The sequence below is a fragment of the Neolamprologus multifasciatus genome, chromosome 11 (genome assembly GCF_963576455.1).
Source record: "Neolamprologus multifasciatus chromosome 11, fNeoMul1.2, whole genome shotgun sequence".
NCBI lineage: Eukaryota > Metazoa > Chordata > Actinopteri > Cichliformes > Cichlidae > Neolamprologus > Neolamprologus multifasciatus.
In genome coordinates, this window is record NC_140449.1 from 20,389,432 (window position 1) to 20,401,563 (window position 12,132).

At 40.8% G+C, this 12,132-nt stretch overlaps 1 protein-coding gene across 2 annotated transcripts; it reads left to right on the forward strand.

Annotated features, from left to right (window-relative positions):
• The first annotated feature begins 3,145 nt into the window (after nucleotides 1–3,145).
• flad1 (flavin adenine dinucleotide synthetase 1) lies at nucleotides 3,146–11,348 on the forward strand. Of its 2 annotated transcripts, none has more exons than XM_085176112.1 (11): nucleotides 3,146–3,292; nucleotides 4,629–4,721; nucleotides 5,093–5,261; nucleotides 5,766–6,143; nucleotides 6,820–6,933; nucleotides 7,213–7,480; nucleotides 7,837–7,984; nucleotides 8,355–8,453; nucleotides 8,599–8,788; nucleotides 10,824–10,897; nucleotides 10,984–11,348. In XM_085176112.1, the coding sequence occupies exons 2-11, from the start codon at nucleotides 4,714–4,716 to the stop codon at nucleotides 11,117–11,119; spliced, it is 1,584 nt and encodes a 527-aa protein (XP_085032238.1). In that variant the 5' UTR covers nucleotides 3,146–3,292; nucleotides 4,629–4,713; the 3' UTR covers nucleotides 11,120–11,348. The 2 variants fall into 2 exon arrangements, with proteins under 2 accessions (XP_085032238.1, XP_085032239.1); XM_085176113.1 differs by lacking the exon at nucleotides 3,146–3,292 and adding an exon at nucleotides 3,294–3,316 and having other exon boundaries at nucleotides 4,631–4,721.
• Nucleotides 11,349–12,132: the final 784 nt, after the last annotated feature.

Below are 12,132 nucleotides of genomic sequence, written 5' to 3' on the forward strand. Positions count from 1 at the left end.
TGTCTGTGCTGTGTTTGTTTATGTGGGTCTAAGACGCACACGGCCTATTTGTCAGGCTCCTGACATGTGTCTGAATCTATCGCTTCTTGGGATCAGATGTTGACTGGACCTTCCCTCGGCCTCCATTTCATCGGTGGAGATAACTTGAGTCATATAATATCGTGTCAGCGGCTGCTGGTCTGAGCGGTATGGTTGACCCTGATAACAACACTGAGCCCACTGCTTTCAGCTACCTCAATCACAGCACATAGCCTTGAGTCTGCTTCTATTATAGTCTGTCTGCCCTTCACTTGTTTACCGCAAACTTTAACTCTGTCACACTGACCCTGTTTTACACATCTGAGGTGCGTTTTGGTGACCGTTCTCCATGGATGCGCACAAAAGGGTAACATTAAGTACGCTTTTTTTAATGTCTGACTTTGTACAGATTTGCGAGTGGGTTCGTGTGTGTACTAATAGCTCCTAAAGCTTATCTCACTGACACTTTATAGCCTGAAGCAAATCAGGCAGATTTCAGCAAAGCTAGGACAGGCTTTAGTCCCTAAAAAGCAAAAAAAACACAAATTGCTAAAAAGGGAAGGAGTAGTGAAGTAGTGCAAGAGTCCTACACCTTTTTTTTCGCTTTTATACAAAAGAGGGAAAGTAAGAAGGTTGGAGAAGACGACAGCAGCAAAAAGTTGGCCCTTTATACCAAAAAATGTCCTCAAATAACTGTCTTATTTTGCTCAGGTCTAACTTAGTTTGAGTTTATTGGCGCCTCTTAAAAAAAGGGCATGTGAGTGACCTGCTTTCTGTTGTTTTTGCTCGTCCAGAGGACACAACGATGACTTCTGATCACTTTGTCTTGTAAACATATTCCATTATTTTAACAGAGGCTCCAACAACAGCTTACTTAGGTTTCAGGTTTTAATAATAAAACTCGGCAACACACACGCACGCACGCACACGCACACACACACACACAAAGTTTGAAAGCACGAAGTTAAACATTTAGTTAACTCGTGCACGCCCCAGTCTAACCATTTACATATTTCTTACAGTAACCCAACAGGCTCGACTGCACCGTGGCGTAACATAACAACAGAACTATGTGTCCCCACAAATTTAGCACATAATCAGTTTCCTCACACTTTTCATACGTGCTATAGCTGACGCACAGCACGCAGAGACCGCACCATGCCCCCCCAAAAAAGTGTGGGCAACTTTAACGAGCAACTTACCAGCTCTGTTCCTCCCTTTCCCTTGAATGCCCCTCCTGCCCACCAAGCTCTGTTGCTGCTGTTGCACAAATTTCAGCTTAATTTCATATAACAGGGCAAAGGGTCGAAAGTTTTGTCCGCCGGGATCCTTGTATATTTGATGCTTAACTTCATAAAAGAAGACTCTAAACTTCTTCTTTCCTCTCCCTTTCCGTCCCTGCCTCCTCCCCCTACCTCCCCCTCCACGATCACGACAGAAGTCACTTCCGCGAACAACGCAGCGTCATCCGGCTCCTCTCTCTCTCTCTCTCTCGCTCTCTCTTTCTTTCTCTTCATTTCCCCCACTCCCGTGCGAGTGTGTGTGTGTGCGTACGCGCGCGCGTACCATTTTGCACCTGGACCGCTCAGTGTAGGTTGCGCAAAAGTGGAAACCCTGACCGCGAGCCATAAGTCTGCAGCTGAACATGTACTTTACCGTAGATAAATACAACGCAAGAACAGCTGTTTTCCGCCTGAAGTTTTGCTTTTTCCAGCATTTAGAAAGAGACCGCGATGACCCGCATCCGCTACCAAAACAAACCATCAGCATCAGCTCAGGGTATAAGCTGCTGGCCCCCGCTTTGAGGTGTTATTACCGCAAAGTGTGGGATGCGCAGACATGACTACATACGCACTGTCGTCCACATATGTTTTAAACACGTTTTTGTGTTGTCCATACATGTCCATACATTTGAATATGATTCTCGTTTCTTTTTTCTTTTTTTTTTAAAGCAGTTTGGTGATGAGATAACTTTCTTCAGGCCGCAGCCTTATACCACCAATAAGTAAACATGACATTGTGCAAGACGCTAAAGCCCAAGAACTAGATCTTTACCACTGATTGTATGCACAATACACATATTATCACGTACGAAGGGAAAGGAGTGGCTGAATTCTACAGTTTCAGAACATGCTGATTCAGTGGATCGGTTCATGAGTTGGTGCACTGACACGTGCGCTTTTCTTCTTTTTTCCCACTGAAGCATGTAAAAATGTACCCGTGAAGCAAGTTTGCCCTCATTTGACTCAAATGCATTCCCTCCAGGAAGCAAAACGAATACAGTTGTGCTTGGATCTAAGAATGTTGTGCTTGCATCTCAGAATTGCCCATTCACGTAATTATTTGTAGTTTTATATAATTGTATGATAGCCCATCATATAATTGTATCACACAAAGCATTTTTATTTTTCACGTTGATAAGGACTTGTTCTGCAATCCCAGTTTGCTGAGTAAGATAAGATAAAATAGCTGTTATTACTCCTACATCTGGGAAATGGGCATTATTACAGCAGCAAAGTAGACAGATAATAATAACTGGAACAATAATAAAACAATAGAATACTTCATTATTTTGTCGGTCATATGATCTGATAGAAAAAAATACATAAATCAAGCATTGTACGCGCTCTGGTTAAGCGGACATAAAGGTACAAGGAGTTACGTTGACTGATCAGTGCTTAAATTGATTAATTTTTAATGAATTCAGACAGACAGAGTATATCTTAAACCGTCAATGTGTTTGAAGGCAGTAAAATGCTGTGCGCGAGAATCAATTCGTCTCTCACTTCGGTTTAATATTTCATCCACAAGCAGACAAAACTGTTAAATATATGCCAACATGCTCCACCCACAGGCGAAGAAAGTAATTATGAGTTTAATAACAGCATTTAGGTTTCGTGGAGTTCACTCCTCCAGTCAGCAGGGGCGCACGAGTAACAGAAATCTCTTTTGACTCGGGCAAAGGAAGGAGTGATTCTCCGTCCTCTTCCGGGTGGTGGTGCAGCAGTAAAGTTATGTTACTAATCGTTTGGCTGACACTTGTTTTTAAAGTAGATAAACTACATTTATTACTCCTCATTGACTGTGCTGATTCCGCCACATCTTTAAATGACTTTAGTGTACATTACTTGCTGGTCGTTAAGACCCGCCTCCTGGAATATGATTGGCTACCGTAGTGTGGTTTTAAGGTTACGTCATACCTTGAGCGACAGCTCGAGCTGCAGCTGTAGCAACTGGTGATAGGGAGCTTAGCACGGACGTATACAGCTGAGGGGTAAGTTCCCTCGGTTTTAATGAGGTTGGTTATCAAATAATAAATGTAACACCCGGACTTTTTCCTCACACTAAACATATTCGTCGAGAGATATCGACAGTAGAGACAAAATTGAAAGTGCACATCTACTTAAATTGTACTTCTTTATTTTGGCATAAGTAACCTAGCGAGGGGACTTAGAGTTAGCTAAGAATTTACATTCAGGTGTTACACACGCTCACACACTTGTGATATTTGCCTTGTGTTTCAGTTATTTTTTGGTATGGCCATAAATGAATATGTCTTGAGTTCACTTTAATTTCGTCCCGTTAGATAACTTACAAATGTTACGCAATGCAAACTGTGTAAGCAGCTGCAAGGCAGTTGTGTCAACAAAAGCGAATACTAATGTTTCTACGTTTTTTAATGTCTAATATGTTTGCTTGTGTTGGTTAATAGACTGCAGTCAACGGGATTTACGGAGGGGCTAAAATGAATTATTCCAGTCTCTGCACTCTTTTCCAGATCTCTCTTGAAAAACTATTAAGAAAAAAACAAACAAACAAAAAACACCCAAAACACTTTTTACCTTATACTTTGTCACTTTGACTTGATATTGTCCATAAGACATGTGTTGGACAGATCATAGGCCAGTTAGTCATCTACAACAGTTTACCCCTAATAAATCTTTGGCAAATACCAGAAGTCACTGTTTGCTTTATCCTTCTGCAACTGTGACACCCAGGCTGCTCCCCAAACCAAATGCACAATGTGAAGCTTAACATACAAGACACCTAGAAGTATCATTAAATGCCTGCTTTGGATCTGTTTATCCCTTAACAGTGGATTTAAGTACCATTATTTCTCTTTTTTAACACATTTGTGTAATATAGATGTTTTTGCTTTGTTATCACAGAGTTCTATTTTGTCAGCAGTTTGCTAGTGTTTCAAACACTGGATGGAAAACGTGTTTTTCATCTGCATCAAATGATTATCTACCTTAAAAGACAGAAATTATTAAAACTATTGAAACAAACTGTCGCCATCTTATTGTTAATGATGCACATAGGACTACTGCAATTTAGTTATATACAACTGAAAAACAGTTAATACACACATTTAAATAGAAATAAAACAGTTTCATTAGCAACCAGTGACTTTTAATCATTCAAGTGTTTTAAATACAACTCTTTTCTTATTTCAAGTTCAACCACTTAACTCCAATTTAAAGCCTTATCAAAAGACCTATATAAATAAACAGCCAATTTAAAAAAAGAGAGAGAGAGTCAATGTTAAGGAAATGCAGAAGAAATGCACAAATTATTCACATGTTAACAGTACACCCTTCTTCTTCCAGAGATACCTCCTGCTAGGGGACACACTATGACAGAGAAGAGAGTCTGAACAACAGCGAAGCCTTTTCTGATGCTCTGTGTGGATTCATGCTGATGTAAGAAACATTTCTTGTCACTGTAAATGCAGTAAAGTAATACAGATGCTATATTAAAATGCACAAATAGCTGACAAATTACAGGGAGATCTTGAATATTTGACCTTAATATGGGGTGCATTTGTTTCCTCTGTTATGGTATTACAGAAATCACTGTTTGTAAGACATGCTGGCTTTTCCTTTAATTTGTGGCCCATCTGCATATTAACAGTTGAGCATACTGCACACTGCATTCCATATTGCATATGCTTACATATTGTGCTAAAGAGGTCTTATTGACTCGATAGGTTTTTGACTTTGCTGAGTGTTGATAAACCTATTATAAATTTGTAGTAAGAAGTACTCAATTAATTTGTTTCCATTGTTCCCAGCTTTTCTTTTCCGAAGCTGAGTAGAGCAGTGGTGCGTGTGAGGAGACTGGCAGCTCATCTCAGCAAGGCAACCATGTCAACAAACCTCCAGAGCAATAGTTCGTCTTCTGCAGCCAATGGGGATGCTCCTACTGCAGCCATTCTCATCATTGGAGATGAGATTCTTAAGGTGCTTTTGGTGTTGATAAAGTTTGTGCCTTGTGTGGCTTTTAAGCTATACGTGTGTGACAGCACCCAAATGAAAACCACTGGGAGTTTGTGCAATTGAGGAAATCAATATAAACTGGGTTTTTTTGTAATAGAAGTAGGAGCCTGCATTGTGCAGTGTTTAACATATACCGTCATCTGCATCCCTATGTGTTTGGACCTCTATCCAGTCTCTGATGTGCATTTCATGACCTCAGGGGGGGAAAACTGCGACGGTTACTTTATGTGGCAGCTGTGGCTATTTCTAAAATCACAAGCTTACTATTATTATTTTTTGACTTGACATGATCATGATTTAAACATGAAGTATTTGATTTTTGTCCAGTGTCACATCTCTCTGCCTGAAAATCAGCCTTCAGCCCTTGAATTTCATCAAGCAAGACCTTGGAGTTTCCTTTTTCTTTATTTTTTTTTGTTTCTTTTTTAAAGTTCTTGAATCTGATGTGCATGTGGGTGTCTCTTTCAGGGTCACACAGTGGATACCAACAGTGCCTTTCTAACTAAAGCGCTTAGGAAGCTTGGAGTGTCTGTGCAGCGCATAACAGTCATACCGGATGTGCAGGCAGTCATTGCCAAAGAAGTGGCCCTCCTTTCATCTCAGTATACGCACCTCATCACATCGGGGGGTATAGGTCCCACTCATGATGACGTCACCTTTGAGAGTGTTGCCATAGCATTCCACGAGGAGTTATATGCCAATCCAGACCTTAGCAAGCTGGTTGAAGAATTCTTCGGGGTTAGGGAGAAAAACAGTGCTGCTATGAAGCTGGCGATGGTGCCTCGCTCAGCAAAACTTAACTATGGAACTGACCCTCAGACTGGGCTAAAGCACCGCTACCCTCTGGTGAGTGAACTCGGTACAGAGGAATTTTTATAGAACACAAAGTTACTTCAAATATATCCAAGCTACATGGTGCTGTTCAACCCATAACCTTTCTTTAAGGTAAACAAAAGTGACGGTGTTTTCTTTAGAAGACAGATTGCAAACTAACTAGTTGCTGAAGGAGTGAAAATAGCTTCCTGCAGTGGTCAAAACAATAAATACTCTGAGCACACACAGACACCAGGCGTGAGAAGCATTCACACCTCTTACTCACAGGTCATTAAATTTGGACATTTTTTTCTTTAAGGTTAATGTCGTTGGTGCTTTATTAATGTGTTTCAAGTTGAGAAACATTAATGTACAGTATATTATTATCCTATTGAGAATTTAAAATGAAACAATGAAGAACAGCCCTTAAAAAAAGTGCCCTGTCTCCGCAAAAGGTGGAGAAGGAGTTGGATACCATTCTCATGCTTGTTAGCTATAAATGGAACCCCAGGCACCAGCCATTTACCTTAGCAAAAATAAATATCTGACATTTACAAAACTGTAAATCTGTCCTCAATTGTTAGCTGTCTCTGGGTTGCAGAGATGTGATTTAATTCCTGCATCATATTTCAATAGTTTCAACAATGATGGCTCGAGTACCGCCCCACATCTTTTCTTACAATTTAACGTGTCTACCTTTTTCTCCCAGGTCAGTGTACGTAATGTGTACATCTTTCCCGGGATCCCATCTTTAATGGAGAAGGCCTTCAATGGGCTGGAGCATCTCTTTGCTGGTTCAGGGACCACCTTTCACACTCGCGAGGTAACTCCATAACCAAACCTGTTACTTCAAAATCCAGTCCAAGTCAGAATTAGTATACATTTGTTTTTTTTTCTAATTAATTTTTATGTATTTATTTATTTTTTACTTTTTGTTTATAATAGAGTTTAGTACTTCCTCTATATTTCTGATATTTCCTTGATACTTTTAATGTATTTTACCTTTTAGTTTACTTTTAGTTGAGTGCAATAATGTTGATTTGAATGCAGTGTTTAAATAGTACAATTAAGTTTACCAGACATTAGCTTTTTTTGTTTTTAGGTGTTTGTCGATGCAGATGAAACAGACATTGCACCTGTGCTGACCAAACTGCAGGCTGACTGGGGCCGAAAGGTGGCTCTTGGCTCCTACCCTGACTGGTTGAGCAACTATCACAGAGTTAGGCTGGTCCTGGACGCAGACAGCCAGCAGGAGGTGGACAAAGCCCGAATACAGCTGCTAGACAAGCTGCCCAAGGGGAGCGTGGTGCCCTTAGTCACAGACCCGGTGTCCATAGCCCCCGCTGAGGTGTACGGATTGGCCAACAGTGGTGAGTGTGCGGAGAGTAATGGAAGATGATTCTTAAATATGTGTCATCTTGATATAAAGTGAATACTGACTTGTGCATTTTACACAGGCATTGGGACCAATAAAGAAAGTTAAAATATTAAAGTAATTTAAGTCGTAAAGTCAGAGTGGATAATAAAAAAGAAGAATATAACTCTGTGAGACAGAATGGTGAATAGATTACAATAAAACTTCAATAACTAAGCTATGACAAACTACTAACAGCTTTTTTTCTTTTCTTTGGATTAGACGTAGAAATGTGGGCTCATTTCTAAGATGCCTCACAGCTTGACTGCATTAATTATGAACCATCCTCTTACTGTCGATTCCTTCCCACAGGTACAGAGCTGGGTGAGAAAGTCATGTCTGCACTGAAAACAATAGAGGCAGCACTCCATCAGTATTCAACAGAGCAAATCTGTGTTGGCTTTAACGGGGGCAAAGACTGCACAGCGCTGCTCCATCTCTACTATGCTGCACTGAAACGGTAACAGGAGGGGAGAAGACGAGATGAGACAATTAAAACATTTTTGTGGATTTTTTTAATCTGTGGGGGGAAAAAAACAAATGACCTGAGAGATGAAAGATGAAAATGAAGATTCAAATTAAAAACATAATGATAGCATTAGCGCACAGTGGGGTGTGAGATCTCAGCAGGAAGTAAATGGAAAAAGAAAACTAGTTTGAGGGTAGCACTTAGAGAAAATCTTGGAGAAGACTGACTACTTTTTTGGACTTTTCATGACCTGTGCTGGACAGATTGTGAGATATGACAAATACTTATCTGATGTTTTTCTGTGCCAGCATTGCTTATCTTTTTAAAAAATGTCCCTTTTTTCTCTTCCTGTCACTCTCAGCCGGTATCCAGATACTAAAGAAAAGGTGAAAGTTCTGTATATTCGTATTGTCTCTCCATTCCCAGAAATGGAGAGATTTCTACAGGACACAACAAAAAGGTGAGCTATCTGTCATCTAGCTATCTATCCAGTTGATGTCATGTATTTTAATATATCCAGTCCAGGTCTTGTTTTGAAAAATGTGGCCTAACCCTGTCTGTGTGGCACCGCTGTATCTTATTACTTGGTGTTGTATGTCCCAAAGATATAGCCTGGAGCTGTTCACTGTGGAGGGCAGTATTCGCCAGGCACTGAGCGAGGTGAAGGAACGAAGGCCAGAGCTAAAAGCCGTCCTGATGGGGACCAGGAGGAGCGACCCTTATTCACATACACTCACAGCCATGTGTCCTACTGATCCTGGCTGGCCTGACTACATGAGAGTGAACCCCTTACTAGTGAGTGACACACAGTATGCATGCCGTTATATTACGACTGTATGCTGGCTCTACGTGGCGTGAGGCGGTATGACTCGCCTCGATCTGTTTTCCTTTACAATCGAGTACCACTAAATGTGCGTGGGGGTTGTTAGAGCAACTTGGCCAAACATCCCGTAATGTCATTTGTACGTGACACGAACGCTACAACAAAGGTGGACATCAAAGCGATGGTATACCTGCTGCTCAGTCTGTGGCTTTTTGTCAGACTGGGACCAAGTAGGTACTAAAAAAGTACCTGATACCAGATACTATCACCGAGGCAACCCGAGTAAGTACTAATGGAAATGGCTATAAGATCATACCTCATGGTTTTCATTTTTAGCGCTTTTTCTGTTGCAGTGCTGTTTCTCTCTCTTTACTGAATTCATCTCTCTCTAGACTCAAATGAAGTCAAAGTACTTTCAAAATAAAGCTAAAAATACCCCAAAATACTTGAACAGAAAACAACATCATGCACAGATGGATTAAGACCTTTCTTCCATATTTACATGAAATACAACCATCTAGTAAAAAATGTGTATTTCCCAATTGGTTGGGAGTAGTTCCTGGAAGTTGCTTGTTACCAATTCCATCAAAAAACTCTTAGCAATTGAATTTAATTACTTGCAGGTTGCCACGGTTCCATGTAGCTTTTTACCTGTAGCTGTAAAAGGCTGATGGGTTATTGTCACAATGAATATGCAAGTTTGTGTTACTTGAGAAGGAGGTGACGTGGGATTTTGAAATTGATACCATGGATGCAGCTGCTAAAAATTTCAGAAGAGTTTGACTCCTTGATCTCAAGTTCAAGGTCAGAGGTCAAGTTTCTTGAAAGTCTTTTGAATGTGATAATTTGATTTTGAAATTGAAGTCATAGGTGTATCTAATAGGAGGGATACCACTGGTAAGCCGCTAGTATTTTTCTTGTTTGTCTGCAGTACTTGCCAAACACAAGTTAAAGTAAAGGTGGAAGTAAAACTTGTTTTGTTGAAATGTACAACACAAATTGGAAATGGAGAAAATTCACCTTCAAAGGGAAAGTTGTGCCAACATATTTCAAAAGGCCAGAGCTCAGTTTCTGGATCGTGTCAAAATTTTCATAGTTTCATTACAGCTCAGAGAGCAGCTGGACTGTATTTGTAGACAAGTACGTCACTGTATGACCACAGCAATATGGTAGTGATTAAAGCAGTCACGTGGAGGTTTTTGTCAAGTCATTGGAGAATACACATTTTTCCTAGCGACAGATGTCACTGACCGATGTGTAAACCTGCGTGATTTAGGCCTTAGCAGTCATTTTCCCAGTGACCACTCATAACCGGTCATTTTCCCTTCATGACCAGTGATTGTCAGATTGTAGGGTCGGGTAGTTATTATTCACTTATTTATTTGACACCACATTGTCACCATGATCGTCACATGTCTAAAACAGCAGGTGTAAAATAATGTGTCTGCAAAAGCTCACGACCTGGGAAAGCTTCACTTGTTATCCTTGATGTTATTTGTCATCTTGATAAAAATTTCTGAATAATGCTTTATTCGTAAAGCTTTAAACGACTATTTTTCCTAAATAAACTCGCACATAATGTGAGTGCACCAGTACATTAAAAGGCTTTCTAATGCAACACCAACGCAGAGTGAGGGATGCATGTTAACATTTCAACATGAAAGGGTCACAAAAGTGAAATCATTGCAGTGCTTTTTGCTGAATAGCTGTAGCAAGCTCACGTCTTGTTCTTCTGTTTAGTCTGCGGGAAGAATGGATGTGCATAAACGACATGGCAGTCGCCTGCTTTATTTGATTTTATTGTTAATGCTAGTACTGTGTCAGCTGCTGTGATGGAGCACATAGAAGCACGGGTACATTTAGCAGTTGACCTCAATTCAAGATAATTTATGTAGTGCTTTATCTCATGAGTATATCTAAAAGGACTCCACAGAGGATGAGTTATTATAGCTTGAACAAAGGGAGTCAGTTGCAAACCAATTACATTTGTTTTCTAACACTCTCCAGGACTGGACATATCACGACATCTGGGCATTCTTGAGGACATTATATGTGCCGTACTGTATTCTCTATGATAAAGGGTAAGGATGTGTTAGTTGTCTTTATTCAGGTGTACACAGCTTAAAAAGCAGATCTTTAGGTCTAAAATATCTCTGTTGAAATGTAGGTACACTTCACTTGGCAGTATGGACAACACCTGTCGAAACGAGGCACTGAAGATGGTGGATGCCAGGGGGGTGACACGATACAAACCAGCCTACCTCTTGGAGAATGAAGAAGAGGAGCGAAACTCCCGCGCCTGAAACTATCTGTGCTCATCTTACTTAACCTGTTCTTCGTGGAGCCATTATTTTTTCTTTTTAAGGATGTCTGCTAACCATCCACCCTCATTTAATTCATAAGAAGGACCTTTTCAAAAATACCATGTCTGACTGCGGAATGAGATCACAGAGAAAATGTGTGTTGCTTGTGTACATGTGCGAGTCTAAAGTAATGGCTCTCTGTGCTGTTGAATAAAACATCACTCCTTTTTTTTTTCTTCTATTGTCATGTTACTTTAAGAGGGCTCTCACATACAAATGGGAATCTGCAGGGCATTCAATATAGCTCTTCACTTAACTTATTCATGCCTCCCTTTGTCTTATCTCTAAATCCAATAACAACACCACCAGAAAGACGGGCTCCATCAAAATGTATTTGTAAATAATGTGAAAAGGTTTTTCTCATCGTGGAGAGAACACCAGATTTGAGAAACTCCCTGATGAAGGCCACCCAGCAGGCTCTCGTTTGCTAATCCGTGTCTCCCACTGAATACCCAGAATTGCAGGCTGCAGCACGTTTAGCTGAGCATCTCCACACCACACACCCGCTCGCTGTAGTTCTCTTTGAAGCCCTCACGGGCGCGTTGTTCTCACGTTTTCTATTTAGTGCCCGTGATTATAATAAATTACCTTCTCCGTTTCCAGACATGATTGAATCTAGGCTCATCGATCTGCGCTCTCCCTCTCCCCGCCTGGAGATTAGTCAACACTGCGCAGCGTGGATCAATACCGGCCGATCTAATAAAGCGGGTCGCTTACGAGGCCACCGCGGGGCTGCACACACTGTTACACCAGCAATTACCAGTTCTAGGCCGTCCCTCATACACCCCCCTCCTAACATATCTGTCCTGGCTTCACGGCTTGCTTGATTTATTAATAATAACAGTAATAAAAGAGGCAATGAACAGCGGCTTTATAATCACAGCACCGATGTAATGATGTGTGTTTTGGTGGTGCGGTAAACACACCGGGACATTGTCTGGAATGATGTTTTT

Coding starts and splice junctions, on each gene's coding strand:
- flad1 (XM_085176112.1), top strand. Junction 8,454..8,598: donor CTACAGGACACAACAAAAAG/GTGAGCTATCTG, acceptor TATGTCCCAAAG/ATATAGCCTGGAGCTGTTCA. Junction 10,898..10,983: donor TGTATTCTCTATGATAAAGG/GTAAGGATGTGT, acceptor GTTGAAATGTAG/GTACACTTCACTTGGCAGTA.